General features: G+C 41.7%; 1 protein-coding gene across 9 annotated transcripts in view; it reads right to left on the bottom strand.

Annotated features, from left to right (window-relative positions):
* GREB1L (GREB1 like retinoic acid receptor coactivator) overlaps positions 1-16,863 on the bottom strand; it is a 204,176-nt gene that overhangs the window by 58,545 nt on the left and 128,768 nt on the right. For 8 of the 9 annotated variants that reach the window (XM_063130616.1, XM_063130622.1, XM_063130621.1 and 5 more), the window contains 5 exons: positions 15,080-15,214; positions 12,741-12,878; positions 9,983-10,105; positions 8,043-8,180; positions 4,464-4,649 (listed from right to left, as the gene is read on the bottom strand). In XM_063130616.1, the coding sequence (XP_062986686.1) occupies positions 4,464-4,649; positions 8,043-8,180; positions 9,983-10,105; positions 12,741-12,878; positions 15,080-15,214 (720 nt within the window). The remainder of the gene's footprint in view (positions 1-4,463; positions 4,650-8,042; positions 8,181-9,982; positions 10,106-12,740; positions 12,879-15,079; positions 15,215-16,863) is intronic. The other variant, XM_063130623.1, reaches the window with a different exon arrangement.

Here is a 16,863-nt window from a genome sequence, read left to right as displayed (position 1 = left end):
AGCGTGGCCAACTTTGCCTCCAAGGTGAACTTTTGAGACATGTAAGCGCATGATTCTTACCCACTACTGTGTTTTCTGTCTTTCCAAATAGTGGCACTGCAGTATGTAATAGACCTACGTAAAATTTCAGTTAGCTCTAAATCAGTGGTCTTCAAGGGGTCCAGACCCAAGACCCACCTCAGACACCCCACCTGTAATATGGGACCCACTCTCACAATTTCCCCCATGCCCAACATGGTGGCAACAGCTCGACTGATCTCGTAACCCACTTTTGGGTCGCGACCCATCAGTTGAAGACCACTGCTCTAGACGAATCAAACAGTAGTGTCATTCACTATCAGGGAAAGACTTGTTTTGGCAATTCTCTATTGATGTTCTCAGAACATCGCAATAAGCATTTACTCTCCACAAACTAACTGGCTGCACCTTAAGAGGCTCGCTAGAGCATGACAGGCTGCCCCTGTTTTCCTCACAGGGCTTTGATGGGCAGACCAAACTAATGTTGGATAATAGGAACAACTCCACACGCTTCCATACGCTAGGAGGTGATAGAGAATGTCCTATAGCTTGATCAGTTCCTATTTTCTGCTCCCTATCCTTCCTCTTCCCTCCTCCTCCTCCTCTGCAGCAAGCGCCATGCAGTCTCTTTAGAGAGGAAACAAGTAACCTTATCTCATTCCTTTGTTCACTTACACTCACACACACAAAGCCTTAGGGGTTGCTCATAGTTAAACAGTGTTAGATAGCTTTCTCTGACAATATATATAAAACCACTAATGAAGTAAGTTGATTTGAACTCCTTTTAAACTGGCTCTATCCTATGTTTATTGCCTCCAATACTAAATGCTATGTTGCCACGCTTTCGCTGTATAAAGCAATTCTGCTGTAAGCCAGACCAGGTTAAGAGGCTGCTTGCTCCTCACATTTTGAGAAACCAGAGCTCAAGTTTAAACTTTGTCCCAGTGACATCGATACTACTTAGAATTGCTCAGCATGGATGAACTGTGTGTCCTGCTGTGAAGGAAACATCTTTCTTGCCAGGGCTATAAAAATCTGACTAAAACAAACTATTATTTTGAGCAGACTATCAAAATGTCAGCTATTCCTCATATAGCTCCACCCAAAGTTGCAGCAGGGAAAAATATTAAGCCTCACATAGTAAACAGCTGATAGTCTGCCAAAAAATCCATTATCACGTCTGCAGGAAGAGTTTGCACTGCGTATTGACAGCAGCTTTGAAGATTGATACAAGGAACAGGAGATACCTAAACAGGGACAAGGATGACACTTGCTCTCAGATTTTGAGAGACACCCAATGAGTTGACAGCGCTCCTGGCTTAGCATTGACTAACAGCAAGAGCAGCCTGCATACCTGCCCACTGTTGATCTGCCAACAGAGGCACCACAAAGGGAAAGTACATGTTATGCACAAATGCCTGTAACAAACCTCTGACAGGGTGTGTGTCTTTTAGTTGGGTGGGGTGGGGTGGGAAGCTTCAGGAGACAGCAATTTTGAGCCAGGAAACAAAGCTTTTCTAAATATACCTCTGGTACACTACAATAGAAAAAGTAGCTGAGGGTGGAAATTTAAGCACAAAAATGCCCCCAAAATGTGCAGACACATACCCATGAGAATGCTTTTCATTTTTTTAAAAAAATAATCAAGCAGACCTGTGTAGTTTCATTAGTCACACCATGGCTTTAATTCAAATTGCCTACTCCCCAAGTCTGCTTTGGAAGGAAGGAAGGAAGGAAGGAAGGAAGGAAGGAAGGAAGGAAGGAATCCCACAAAACATATAGTTTGACCCTATATCATTTCTGTATGTTTTTAACTACCCTTATGAGTTTTCTATATGAGGCTTTTATCCTACACTTTTATCAAAGTTTCTTCTTCTGGATTCTTTGCAGGATTAAGATTGGCTCCTTTACACATGCTTCATCTGAAAGTTTTCTTTCTCTGCCTTTCTATATATTTCATTATACATTCACTAGATGGCGATGTGGTATAACAGAATTGAACAATTACACAAGACTCTCATTCCACCATTTCTAAATAATAACAGATTTTCCTCATTAGGAAAAAAAAGTGATAATGGTTGCAAAGCACCGGAAAAACCTTGGAGGATGACAACGTGTAAAGGACCCACAAACTACCGAGAATGAACTATCATGAGCACACAATAAAAACCTCATGTAGAAAGGCTCTATAACTGACAACATGGAAATAGCTTTGAAAAGTTATCTACCAGGCTCCATCTTTTACTTCTGTCTGCCACCAGAGCTTTCACGTGTTGATGCATCTTTCAGTTGAGATTTATTTTGCTATGTTTTGATTTCATAATGATTCATGGTATTTTGTTCCCTTTTATTTTTTTCAACTGCAGTTTTTATAATATTATGTATAAGCCTGTCTTGTATGTTGCTTTGAGTATAAAGCTAGAGAAACATTGCTTTCTCTGTGTGTAAGCATATAAAATGGCAACAATGTGAAAGATAGATAGATAGATAGATAGATGGACATAATTTAAATCATTTTCCCACTTCCCACCATTTAATGAGTCATACAAACTTATGGGACTGCTACATCCTAGGATCCAGAGTCTACTTGAATGCAGCAGTGTTTAACTATTTTTATACATAGATACAGAGAGACACATACACATACATAAGGCATCTTATATAAGACTACAGTAATGTAAAGCTTATTACTAGAGATCTACCAAACTGATTTTGCTCATCCTTATTTTAAACTGAGGCTTAAGCAGTATAGGCATGCAGAAAATTTTGAAACTTTGAAAAAGTACAAAGGTCAAGCTTTAATAGCAATTAATTTCCTCTGTGCCCTGTGTGGCACTTAGATGAACAGATTTGACCCCAGGACAATCCTGGGATAAACCTTAGGTCTAGCTACGGCCTAAGTCTTTAGTGCATGTTCCCTTTTATTGGGGGTGTTTTTCACTTTTGCTCCCTCCCAACATTTGACAATGAATCATTGGTTTTAAACCTTTCTTTAAAATGTAAGACAAAAGGTGTCACAGTAAAATCTTGGGAGCACAGGCAGAGCATGTTAGGATCTGCTGAAAATCAAACTATGATCCTCCAGTGCACTTTTGCAAGGAAGAAGGCAGACAAAATGGTAGCAAGTATAAAAAAAAACTTGCTTGGCAAATGTATTAAACTAGATTTGCCCTGTCTTCGGATCTTTGTGTGGAGCGGGTAAATATGCCAATCAAAACTGCTTTAATGTGGAACATTAAATTGATTTAAAGTGGAACACTAAATTGCTCTTCAAAGAGAGAACTTCATAAAATATCACTGCAGCTCTAATGGATAGAAAATGGTCCTAAAATAGATTCTTTTTACAACACTTGAAAGATTTTGGTGGGATTATGTACCTGGGTACCTATGCGAAGGTGTTTTGCTTGCATGTGGTCATGAGGCATGAATGTGTGCTTTTGATTTCACAAGAGAGTTCAAGGGCATTTCAGTTCTCTAACATTAGCCATTAATACCTTTACAAATACAGGTTAACCATAGTAGGGAGGGAATCTCTAATCACTAAGGAATGCTGGTGCATTTCCAATGATGAGTCAGATAATTTTGCAACGAGTGAACAATCTGTGTTAGATTACAAAGGCTCAAATCTTCAGCCAGGTAGGCATTTGCATTAACACAGGAGAAACATGTGCTTGAGTGAGTTCTGCCTGTCTCCTTAACATGCCCCACCCCTCAGAAAAATAATCCTAGGACTACAAATGACAGAGGAATGGAAACAGTGTTGGAACTGCTGCCTTGTACAAGCAGAAAGAGGAGTCCTAATCCTCACCCTCCAAATCAGCCTTCCCTAAGCTGGTGTCCTCCAAATGTTTTGGACTATAACTCTTAATGTCACTAAATACCATGGCCATATGACATCCACTGACCTGGCATCTTCCAGGTGTGTTAGACTACAACATTCATCATTCCCAGACAGCATGGAGGTGCAGCCTTCTCCAACATGGTGTCCTCTGCATGTGTTGGACAACAAATCCCACCAGGCCAGACAGCATGGAAATTGCTCATGATGGCTGGGGATGGTGTGAGTTTAGTACAACACATTTGGAGGGCAGAGAGTTTGGGGGAAGCTGCATTTGTGTGTTTACATTTACACACAAGATCTCATTTTCATGTCAATGGTTGTATACTGTCCCTAAAACAATTGTCATGCACCACAGCTGAAAGCTTTTTGATTGAAAAGGGGTGGCTGTGACTGAAGGTTTGACACTGAACAAATGTCAGATTCGAATTTCAGGATAAAGTCTTTTCCCCAAAGGGAAGTTACTTTCAAAAGGAGGCAGAGTTACCAACATTTTCTAAATCCAGCATTCTTCTTAAGTTTATTCTCTCCAGCATAAAGTATAGAAGATGGAACTATTGATTTTTTACATGCAAAATCAAATCAATTCTTATTTGTAATGCCTTACCTAACCGGATAAGATACTGTATTGTTAAAATAATCATGTTCTCCACACTTAGTAACTGACTCCCAGTCAATCCAAAAAGATCCAAATCCTTGTTTTCCAGGTGAGGAATCTTGTAGCAATTCACTAACATGGGACTTACTACAATGTCTCCAACATTCCCATAGAAATAGGGTAAAGTGCCATAACCTTCAAAAAGAAAAAGACAAATTCCAATCAAGCTATTTCAAAACAATCTTGCAATAACTGTAATCTATTTGAATCAGAATTATTATAATAAAGGAGTAATAAAAGAGGGGGTAATAGTCCAGTCAATACCAAATGGTGATCTGGACGCCTCCAATGCACTGCAGAGGCTTTGTAGTTCATAGAATCATAGAATAGTAGAGTTGGAAGGGGCTTACAAGGCCATCAAGTCCAACCCCTTGTTCAATAAAGGAATCCTCTGTAAAGCATCCCTGACAGATGGTTGTCTTGAATGCCTCTAGTGTGGGAGAGCCCATGACCTCCCTAGGCAATTGGTTCCATTGTCGTACTGCTCTAACAGTCAGGAAGTTTTTCCTGCGATCCAGAAGGAATCTGGCTTCCTGTAACTTGAGCCCGTTATTCTGTGTTCTGCACTCTGGTTTCTAAAGGGTATTTGCATAGGCGAGTGACACAGGAATGCTCAAAGGTGGAAATGTGCAAATATAGTGCAGGAAGGAGAACACACTTGCATGTATTTCTAAATAAGATATAGTTTTCACACCCACAACCCAGTTCCACTGCTGCTGCTGTCACAAACATGCATTAGACACCTTTCACAAATATGCATCCAACATTTCTTAAAGTGATATGGAAAGTTGCCTGATATGTAGTATGGGAAGAATGAATGTATGTTATTGGGGGGCAAACTTCATATCACACACAACTCATGTGCGGAAGCCCTGACTGTTGTTTGGTTTTTCAATTAACAACAGTTTTGAGAAGGTGCAATTTTGAGAAGCGGAGCAAAAGGGGAAGAGGAGCATAACCTTTTCCAAACTGTCACTTCTTCTGCTCCAAATCACACAGATCCCTATCAGCTCTGCCACCGCTGTAGGATTCCAGATGCAAGTTTACCTTCATGAATATGCATCTGAAACTAAGGAGGAAGCGTGGAATTTGCTTGATTGGCATTTTAATATGAACCAACCTGTTTAACACGAACCAACCTGTTGAATCGCACCTCCTGAACCAACATGTGAACTTGAATTAAATTATCCTTCAATTTTTGTATTTCTTGAGGATATATTTCTCCAATCAAAAATGCGTACACAGGGGAAACAGTGTCCAAAAAGCAGGTATTAGGTGAAAATGTGTTCATATTAAGGAAAATTGCATACAAAAATGCATATGAATTTGTGGTTTATTCTTTGTTAATATTTTCTGATTGAAATTCCAGCTCAATAAATACCCCCAGATGTGCAGGGACCCCTTCCTAGTTGCACTGATGGAACTGCTTCTATCAGTGGAACACCACCACTGGATACAACCATAGGTACCTTTGGTCCTTTAATTTTATTGTGACAATATGCCCAAGGAGGACAGCTCTAAGCTGAACTGAAAGCTGGCAAAGGGTGAGACTTAGGCTGTATCTGCATCCGGATTCTATTTTTCTATTGGCCCCTCCAGTTTCAGTTAAGTTTCCGTACTCCATGTGACCAGGTCTATGGGAAATTACCTGCAAGTAAGTACCCCAGCCTGCCATGGAGGGCCCTAGCATACCATTTTATGTGACAAAATCACACACACACACACACACACACACACACACACACACACACACACGGCAAAATGCAAGTTTCTGATAGGACCATTTTATTCCTAAAGAAAATAGGTAGCTGGGAGGCATTCCATCATTCCCCACACACCATAGGAAAAAAACTGACTAAAAATAGAAGCTGCTGGCCAGGTTCTACTTGTAACAAAGGATTCCTGCTTTGGAAAAGTTCCTGCCATTTATCATAGAATCATAGAACAGTAGAGTTGGAAGGGGCCTACAAGGCCATCAAGTCCAACCCCCTGCTCAATGCAGGAATCCACCCTAAAGCATCCCTGACAGATGGCTGTCCAGCTGCCTCTTAAATGGGACAAGCTTGCAGGGGCAATGATCCAAGAATGCTTGTTCAGACACATAGCCATGAAACATTACGGGAAAGAGGCTCTATAATGAGGGGCTCACTTCCCAGCCACAAGCCTTGGAAGTAGAACCCTAATCAGGGATATCACTTGGAATGTGGTACAAGGCGGATGCAACAGCTGTTCCCAGGACATGTACCTGGGAAAACAGCTGCTGCTGACACACTTTTATGTTCCCTGATTGATGCCTCAAGTGAGGGGCATGGGCCTAATTTTGGACAGTGTCATTCCTAGCTGCCACCTGAAATACTAATATCACTACCACCACCAGAAAGTTTATAGTGACATTACATCAGACCAAGGGCAGAATTCAATTTTGTTTATTGTTTAGTTAATTATTTTTTAACTGGCTGTTATCCACCCAGAGAACATTAGTTATTGTGAAAATTAGAAACATACTAAATAAATAAATAAATAAACAAACAACATTTTAGAGAAGTTCTCAGGGACCACATTCAAGTGGTAGGTGGAGCCAAAGGGAAAGGGAATGGGGCCAAAATACCAAAAATTCCAACATATTTTAGCTTAAAGCTCTTACTGCCAGTCATTGAGTTTTAGGAGTTACTTTCAGAAGGGAAAAAACATGGTGCAGGGGAAAAGGAGTGTGGCCAGGAAAAGTGGGGGCATGACCATCTGGAGACCTGAGGAGGGCCAGATTTGTCCTGCAGGCCTGAGATTCCCCACCCCTGCATTAAAAAAAATCACATTTAAAGATATTACTTTCTCCCTACAGTGAGAAGATGGGGGAGGGACTAAGGGAGCCTGAGAATTTTTCCAATTGACATTTCTCTCCATTAAGTAACAACCAAAGAGACCCTAAGCCTTCTAATAAGCTCCTGACAATCTTATAACATGGAATTAAATGCTTTCCTAAAAATGCAGTTGTTCAGTTTTATCGTTTACTGTTTGACATTTAGCATGAAGGTTTTGAGGGTTAGGGATCAAAAAGAAGAGGATTTGTTTTGGTCAGTTCCAAATTGGATTCTTAAGTCATCACACAAAAATGCTTTCAAATTCTTAAGATCTCCACATAATTCCAATGCCAAGGATAAAATATTTCCCAACCTGTGCAAAAAGCTTATTTCCTTGAATTCTTCACTAAAGGGCCAAAATGACCCACACAAGATTTCTTTCTGTTAGGCTTGAGCTACAGATTTCTAACGATAAACATTCTGCAGTTAACACAGGATGTCGCTTTCAGACTGATCCTCTGTCATGCTCAGACTGCTTTTCACCACTCTGGGAACGTAAATGAGTTTTTCAAGAAAATGGAATGAACATTGTTTAAGCAATCTACTGAACTCATTTGAAGCAAGTGAGAGATGGACACAATATTTAGATATCAGAACTTTAATCCAAAAAACAGCACTTCAGGCAAATTACTTAGGTGTAGATTGTTTTATTTCATATTGTGAAGCTTACCTATTAGAATCACTGGTCTGACTCCTGAGTTGCTCAGCAGATTTTCAGGAACTATTACAGTCTCCCCTGCAGGGATGGGCTGGGGCTGTAAAATTCCAGTTAACATTGATTGAGGAACTGAGACTGACAAAAGAGGCTCTATAAAAATACAGAAAGGAGAAAAAAACTCTCATTACGAAAAGGCTCATACTGTGATTTGTCCCTATGAACAATTTAAGGGGAAAGAAGTCCCCTCCCATTCCTGCCAATCATTAAACACAATAAAATTCAAAATACATCTGCATTTCCTTTTGTAGCTACATTGAATTTAAAGAAAGACCCAAATATCCTTCCTTAACTCCTCCCCGTAAAGCAAGTGACCTTTCAAAAAAGAGCTATTCTATTGTTTGCTGCTGAGAGGAGGAGAAATTACAGAGAAAAGGCTGCATATGCATCTTCCCACAAAGCCCAGTGCTGGGCTCCAGGTGTCCACAGAGGTCACCTTGCAGTGCTACCTGTCAGCATAAAGAAAGGATGGGAGCCCATACTAACCTATGACCTATGGTATGCAGATTAGATAGCCAAACCTGGGCTGCAATCTCAAAGCCCAGTAGAATGTTGGTTTACATAGTTCTGAAGTCACAAACAAGCTTTAGACATGAAGGAGCCACAGTGGTTTTTGCAGTTAAACAAGGCTCCCAAAAGCCTCTTAAGAACTAGATATAAACCTTATCTTGCATGTAATTGTGAATCTTCATTAATGACTTGTAATAAACTAGACATAGTACAGGAAAGAAATGGGGTTGTGGTTTAGCTGAAGCTACAGCATTAAAAAAAAAATTGCTTTGCTTTTATACAGGTTTGTATATCACACATACACCAGATTCATCTGGAATACTGATACGCACCAACACCACATTTCAAAGCTATCCCATTGAAATGAGCTATCCCACCTCTCCTACAAAGCAGAATTAAAATCTTGTGTGTGCCTATATGGTATAATTTCAAAGCTTAATAGGTGGATTTCAAATGATATTTCCAGTTTTACCCTCACTCTAGTGATGTGCACACTAAATTTAACAGTGTTTTATTAGACATCCTTTGCTACTGAAATTCACACACAGTAATTCCAAACTATCATCACAAAAATAGCACATCGAAGGCATGCATTCTTATAAGCATATAGGGGTGCACAGATGCACATGCCCACGAGTTTTCAAAACTGCTGAGTTGTGCATGCATTTAGCCAGCATCACTTTAGAAGAAGTGCCCATCCAGTGACCATGCTTCGCACACATGGTTTATTGTTTAACCCCTAAATAACCCAGCACACCAGGTGCGCACACCATGCTCATAGCCTACCACCTGGCCAATCATAGCTTGTTGATTAAAAGTGGAAGTGAGGAGCACACAGGATGCAGCATGGTCAGTTACTCCCACTCATGCATGGCATATCATGGGTGCATGACAAAAAACGCGATTTGCTGTATGTGCGAAATGCCCCAGTGACCATCCAATTCCATAATTGTGGAGAAAGGGGGTTATGACTGATGCTGCTGTTGACCCAGCTAACTTATCCATCTCAGTAACTGTATCTATGAACACTTTTGATAACACTTTGAGATGGGTTTAAACAAGAATCATGCCACAGCACCTAAGAGATGTCCTCTGCAAGTAAACCAGTGTGGGAAAGTGGTTAGAATGTCAGACTAAGAATAGGGAGACTCAGGTTCAAAGGGCACCACTCAGTCTTGAGGCTCACTGGGTGACCTTGGCTCAGTTACTATCTCTTAGCCCAACCTATCTTACAGGGTTGTTGTCAGGTAAAAGGAGGGGTGAACTATCTACACAGCTTTGAGCTCCTGGGAGGTAAAGTGGGATACAAATGTAATAAATAAATAGTACGTGATAATGGAGTGTCACCAAGTTGTACTGATTGAACAAACACACATGAATCTTGCCTGCTCTTGGAAGAGGCCGGATGGCAGGAACAGGCACAACTAAACCAGGGGGAGGAGGGACTGGGGATCCAGGAGACCATCCTCGGTGTCGTTTCTTTGGGGGCCCAGAACTGGCCATGGATGCTGGGTAGAAATAAATGAACACACACAAAAAGAAGAGGGGTAATGTGAGAGTCTACCCTAATACAGCGCAGTTGACTTTTGGATATATTTTTATTTAAAGAGAAACGAAATCATAATTCGCAACTGGAGTTTGGTGTAAAGAAACAGTTTGTCCAAATAAACACAGTGACTTTTTGCACTGGGCCAACTTTTCATTGCTATAAAACGTTAGTTACAGAAAACCACTAATGAGGCAGCAAAAAAGGAGACAGTTTATTCATTGTAAAATGGAAAATGCAGGTCACAAATACAAAGAATTTTATTCACTTGTAGTAGATTGCAGCCAAATCTCAAAGTGCATCTAACACATATGATAATACATTGACCTACAGAAGCTCACAGACATTTGATCCAAACCAGAATTCCACATGAGCTTTGACAAGCACCGATAATTCCTGCACTCTTTGGGCTGGATGAGAGTTGGTGCTTACTAGAGTTCCACTCATGTTGGAGGAAGGGATCAGAGAGGCAATCTTTGCAATTCCTCCTTCTCCTTAGCAGCCTCCAGAAGCTGGTCTGGAGGACTGGGAAACCTTCTGGAGCAGCATGACAGGCAACAAGGGAGAAAGGAGAAATCGACAAAAATCACCTCCCTGCTGCTGAAACCTAATACAGACAAGATGGAGGTACTGTGGTTGGGAAACTAACTACTCTGAAAGGAGGTTTACAACTGTCCCTAAAAGTCCAAGTGCGTTGTCTGGGAGACTTTCTGGACTCTGAGTTAACTGCGGAAACCAAGGTGGCTGCAGTGCCCAAGGGTATTTTGACCAACTTAGGCTGGTACGTCAGCTGAAACCCTATCAGGACAGGATGGACCTTGCCACTAATATCGCTCAGGCTGGATTACTGTAATGTGTGGGACATGGGGCAACCTTTGAGAATAGTCCAGTAGCTTCAGCTAGCGCAGAATGCTGCTGCCCGAGTACTGGTGCGGGCAAGGCAATTAGTTCATGTAACGCCTATAATGTGTCAGCTGCACTGATGACCAGTGTGTTTAAAATGCTGGTTTTGACCTTTAAGGCCTTGAACAGTTTGGGACGAAATTGCTTGAAACCTTCACCCTAATCAGCCTTATTTGTGGATAGAACACATTTCAATTAAAACATTTTCACTTGCTGGAGGTCCCGGAAAGCACGCTTTGCCTCCCCAACCCTGTGCCAATTGTGCCCTTAAAGGCCCTCTTAATCTAAGGGTCCTCTTATTTTTAAAGGCCCTCTTAATCTTAAAATCCCTCTTATTTCCCCCCCCTCCACTTTTCTGCTCCCCTGACAATGGGGGCCTTAAAGGCTCTGTAAATAGGGCCTTTAAGCCCCTCTTCAGTGGAGGGGGAAAGAGAAACACAATTTCCCAAGGCTAGGGAAATTGCATATTTTCTCCCTCTACAAGGGAAAGGACAAAGGGCGTGTGCAAGTCAGGGTGGAAGTGTGTTCCACCCAGACCTGCACCCCCTTCATCCTGCAGCAGCAATGGGGCGAAAAATTGCTAGGTGCATCGATCAGGGCCCAGGAAGGCCGGACACAGGGGCGTCCACTGCCCTCGCAGGCCCAGGTGGATTTTCACCCCATTGCTAGAAGCAAGTAACGGTAGTATCTTTTCTAGAAAGCAGGCTAGGACCACAATCCTAAATAGTCTTACTGGGGAATAAGCTCTATTAGTCATACTGGAACTTAGTTCTAATTAAAAGTGCATCAGACTGTACTATACAGACAGGATTATTTTTAGGAAGTACTCTTTCCAAAATAATGTTTACTTCCCTGAGAAACACTCTTGTGTAAGCTGTTCTAGATCCGTTATTAGAACAAAGATCCTTTATTAGAAACTCCCCAACAGTGAACACTCTTCGGTAGTGGAATACACACCTCCAAAGGAGGTGGGTTCTCCTTTGCTGAAGGTATTTAAGCACTAGAGGCTGGTGGCTCCAATGTCAGTGGGGCTGTGAATCCATTCTGGGTTTCAATCAAAACCAGCCAGAACACTAAAGGAGCTATCCATGGTGGGGGTTCAGCATCTTGGATAGCTCCTTTAGAGTTTGATAGAAACCCAGAGCGAATTCACAACCCCACTGAAATCGGAGACACCAGTCTCCACTGTATTTAAGCAGACGCTGGATGTCAGGAATGCTGTCAGTGCACTGAGCAGGCGGTTATACAAGATCAGGAGTGAGGAACCATCTTTCAGGAGCTGCAATCCAGCACCAGGTGAGGCTGAAGCCAAAAGGAAGGGTGCCAAAAATACAAGCATATTTTAGCTTAAAGCACTTACTGCCAGTAACTAAACCTCAGGAGAGACCTTTCAACCTTTTAGAATGTGGAAAAAGCTACACAAAAGCTGGGACTGGTTGTTGAGGGAAGGAGTGGAGCCATCTGGGGGAACCCTAGAAGATCAGACTGGAACTCCAGAAGAGCCGGATTTGGTCCCTGGATCTGAGGTTGAACACCTCTAGCCTAGATATTGTTTCTTCTCCAGGTCAACCCAATGTAATTCAGCATTCCTGTTCAAAACTCTGGTTAACGTTTTGATCAACACTGGAGTCATGAGGTTATGTTGAAACTAAATAGTGACAAATTCAGAGGGGCTCTTTTGGTATGGTGATTACCTTGTTCCCCAGATACACAGCTAGAGCCAGGAGACATCAAGTGAGGCATAGGTCGGGAGATGGTAGAGCTCATCACATTTGTCCTTCCTCCGTTGTTGTTGCCACCAGCAACATCAGTGGCACGCAGGGACAGGGGAGCTGAATGCAACAAAACACAGAGTGCTCTTTAGGTGACTATTGTATGGCAACATCAAGGAAGGCTACAATAAGATGATCAAACAATGTGTACAAAATTCACATCTCAATTTGGTGTAGGGCTTCTTCTCCCCCACCCAACCACCCCGACCTAACACAAGCTATGAAATACTTTGAGGTTATCTGGGGGGAAAAGAAAAAAAGAGGAGTGACAGTCTAGTAAAATTCCCTTGACACGTTTTTTTAGAAATTGATAGGAGACACAAAATTCAGCTATGATTAATACAAAGAAGGATGAAGGTTGTAAGGTTTAATTGCATTAATTAATCAGTGAAAGCCAACTGTAATGAAAAGTCAAAATGTGGGTTTTTTGAAAGGCTATTTTGGTTCTTGGCCATTAGGTAATTAAAAAAAAAAGGATTAAAGATGGCCATTCCTTTTAACATGGGTTGGATCCAGGCTTAGAATAGACCCACTGAATTAAATCTTGACCAGCTTAAGTCCTGTGGATTTCAATGTGCCCAATTTAAGTTTATCTAAGTCTGGATTCTACCTTGATTTTTTAAGAAAGCATAAACATAATTAGCACTTTACACTGCAATCCTATGCAGACTTACTCGGAAGTAATACCCATTGAGTTCAATATGTTTTACTCCCACGAAGTGTACATAGTCTGAGTTACTATTTCACCAAAAGGTAATTTAGTACTTAGACAATTACTCAGATATGAATTTGGATATGCAAAATTACCCTTAAAAGCCAAGAGAGAATGAAATCCACTAAGTACTGTTGCTCTAAAAAAAATCATTCATATCAGTGGGCTTGGATGGGAGTAGGGCAAGAGTGGGCAACTTAGGGAGGTCTGGAGGCATTTTTGCCCCACAGATCCTGTCTCCTGTGGGCTGCTGCACAGTTGCTGGTTTTCCACCTGACCACTTCACAATCACTATATATATTGTATAATTGTTTTTAATGTTCACTTTGTAAACCGCCCAGAGAGCTTTGGCTATGGGGCGGTACATAAATGTAATAAAATAAATAAATATTGACCCTGGCTTTCTTGTTAAACTTTTTAAAAAGTGTGGCGTAGTGGCTAGAGTGTTGGACTGGGAGTCAGGAGATCCAGGTTCTAGTCCCCACATGGCCATGGAAACCCACTGGGTGACTTTGGGCCACTCACAGACTCTCAGACCAATCTACCTCACCGGGTTGTTGTTGTGAGGATAAAATGGAGAGGAGGAGGATTATGCATGCCACCTTGGGTTCCTTGGAGGAAAAAAGGCAGGATATAAATATATTAAACAAATAAAAAAATTGGGGGGACAATGGGGGCTGGCAGGAGGGGGTATAAGCAGCCATATGTTGCCCACCCCTAGAGTAAGGTTTGGTGGAGGGGGCTCCTGATCGCCCCTCCTTTGCTGCAGGATGTGAAACCAGGGCTTCACTTGATGGTAGGCTATGTAACCACTGAAGGGGGAGGAGAGATCTTAAAGTCCTCACCCTTCTCCTTTCCAGGGGGCTTTGGGCACTCTTCCCTTTTGAGACTTAGCACCCCTCATTGCCAACTAGAGGCCAAATATGAAAACCAGATGTTTGACAGACGCCACAATGCATCTATTATTAAATAAATTGCTACACACCACTATTAGTCTGTCAATGACAAGAGGTGGTATGACATAGTGACGATAGTGTGGACCTAGGAAGCTGAGTAACCTTGGGCTAGTCATTTTCTCTCAACCTAACCTACCTCACAAAGCTGTTGTGAAGATAAAAGGAAGAGGGAGAAGACATACACCACCTTTCGCTACTGGGAGGAAAGGCAAGATATAAATGTGATAGACAGACAGATAGACAGATAGATAGATAGAATAAACTGACATCTCTCTCTCTCTCTCTCTCTCTCTCTCTCACACACACACACACAGCCCAATATGATTATTATAAAAATAGCATGTAGAAAGATGAAACACCTTATAACCCTCATGTGATAAGAGCAAGATTTTAGAAATATCTCAAACATTTGAGTGTTTAAGGCACCTTTGTTTGATTTATTGCAGAAAAAGATTATACAGTAAACAGATTTCATGTTTTGAAAGAATTATGTTTTGAAAGTATTTTACAAATTTGAGAAAGTTGGCCACGTTTTCTCACACACTCAGATAGCTTTCTCCTAGCCCTCCTGAACTCTTGGGAAGTCATATTACCTGTGGCAAATGTGTTTCCTACAAGTTGCACAGGCAAAGCAACTGGTCTCACTATGTTCTTATTCCGAGACAAATCTTGAATTCCGCTTAAATTAACAGCAGAGGAAGACTGTGCGTGACTGAATACCGAGGAGTCTGTCAAAGAGATTGTTGTAACTAACTATGTGACAAAATCTATATTAATTCTCACATTTTTCTAAATCAGTGTATTTTCTTAGAAACCCATTATAAATGCTGAGAATTTACTAATTATTATTATTATTATTTATTTATATAGCACCATTAATGTACATGGTGCTGTACAGAGTAAAACAATAAATAGCAGGACCCTGCCGCATAGGCTTACATTCGGATCATATTTATCACTTATAATGCATTTCCCACATTCAAGGCATTTAAAAACTCACATACTTATTTTAAAAGTGGCTCAAATCCTAGTATTAACTTACTAATAAGTACTACCATTTATTGCACCAGGGCTACTTTCAGATAGGCAGTTCCACTTTTTAGGGGACTAATGGCATAATCCTATACATGTCTATTTAAAAGTAAGTCCCATTATATTCAATGGGGCTTAATTCCTAGGTAACTGGGTATAGGATTGCAACCTGTATTCCTAGATCTGGCAAGTAGGTACAGTATCCCTTTAACAGACTTTTAAAGCAGGAATAAATAAAGAGCCCAATAGAATAAAGACAAAGCAATCAGAATTGATAGGTTTCTGATACTCAGGTTTGTCATTGGACTTGACTGTGGCATATTCTAACCATCTGATGTAAACATAAATATCATCCTCAATACAAAAACTAGAGAACTTCAGTAATGAATGGGTCACCCACAAATGTGGATAGTAACAGATATTTGTCAAAGGTGGTTAAGACAGAAGTGTGTATCCCATGCTCCCTTTTTCTGTAGCGTCAAATTTTTGTAGCATTTCAAAAGCCAGCTTGACCAGAGACAACACTGGGATAGAAGGAAACAGACTGGTTGGGTCTTTCTGAATTCTCTAATTGCACTGCATAAGCAGAAAAATCTTTACTGGGCCCAATCTAGTGAAACAGCTCAACACCAGATAAGGAGAGCTTGAATCGGGAGAGTACACAAGACTCTAATTAGTGTTTGCTAGAGCCAGCAGCTTAGCTCTCCCAAGATATTTCACCAGGCAGGGGGAGGTGTGAATTCCACTGAGATCTTAATACCTCTTTAATGCCAGAAAAGGCTCCTTTCTCTTTCTGTTCTCCTCACTGCTGCCACTTACTCCCTAAACCAGGTGAGGGTGCTCTCCATCCCTGCTAGGAATAGGAATGATTGCCCCTAATAACAGTTAATACTGTCTTAGTGCAGGGTTCTGCACTGTCTTGGCTCATTAAGTACAAGATCAGTTCCGCCTGACTGGCAGAGGGCTCCATTGCCCTTCAAAGAATATGACTTCCTCCCAACCTTGTAACAAGGGAGCAGACAAGGATCATCCCCACAGTTGCGCTGGGCTTTGGAAACATGCGAGGAACCTAAGAAGTGCTAGGGCAGATCCACACACAGGCTTCGGGACGCCCTGAAGGCGCTTTAGGGCGCCCCAAAATCGATGATGTACACCCTACCTTAACCGTTCCAAGAAGAGGTGGAGGAGGAGGAGGAGGAGGAGGAGGCCCCGCATCGCCCCTAGCGGGGACAGGATGAAGAGTTGCCGCGCCCGGCGGCTTCGCCGGGGAATCAGCTGCCGCCCACCTACCCGCCGGACTCCTTTTGCCAGCGAAAGAGCCACCCGGGCCCACCCGGGTCGGAGA

Source organism: Elgaria multicarinata, chromosome 7, assembly GCF_023053635.1.
Source record: "Elgaria multicarinata webbii isolate HBS135686 ecotype San Diego chromosome 7, rElgMul1.1.pri, whole genome shotgun sequence".
In the NCBI taxonomy this organism is placed as follows: domain Eukaryota; kingdom Metazoa; phylum Chordata; class Lepidosauria; order Squamata; family Anguidae; genus Elgaria; species Elgaria multicarinata.
This window is presented reverse-complemented; position numbering and strand designations above follow the sequence as displayed.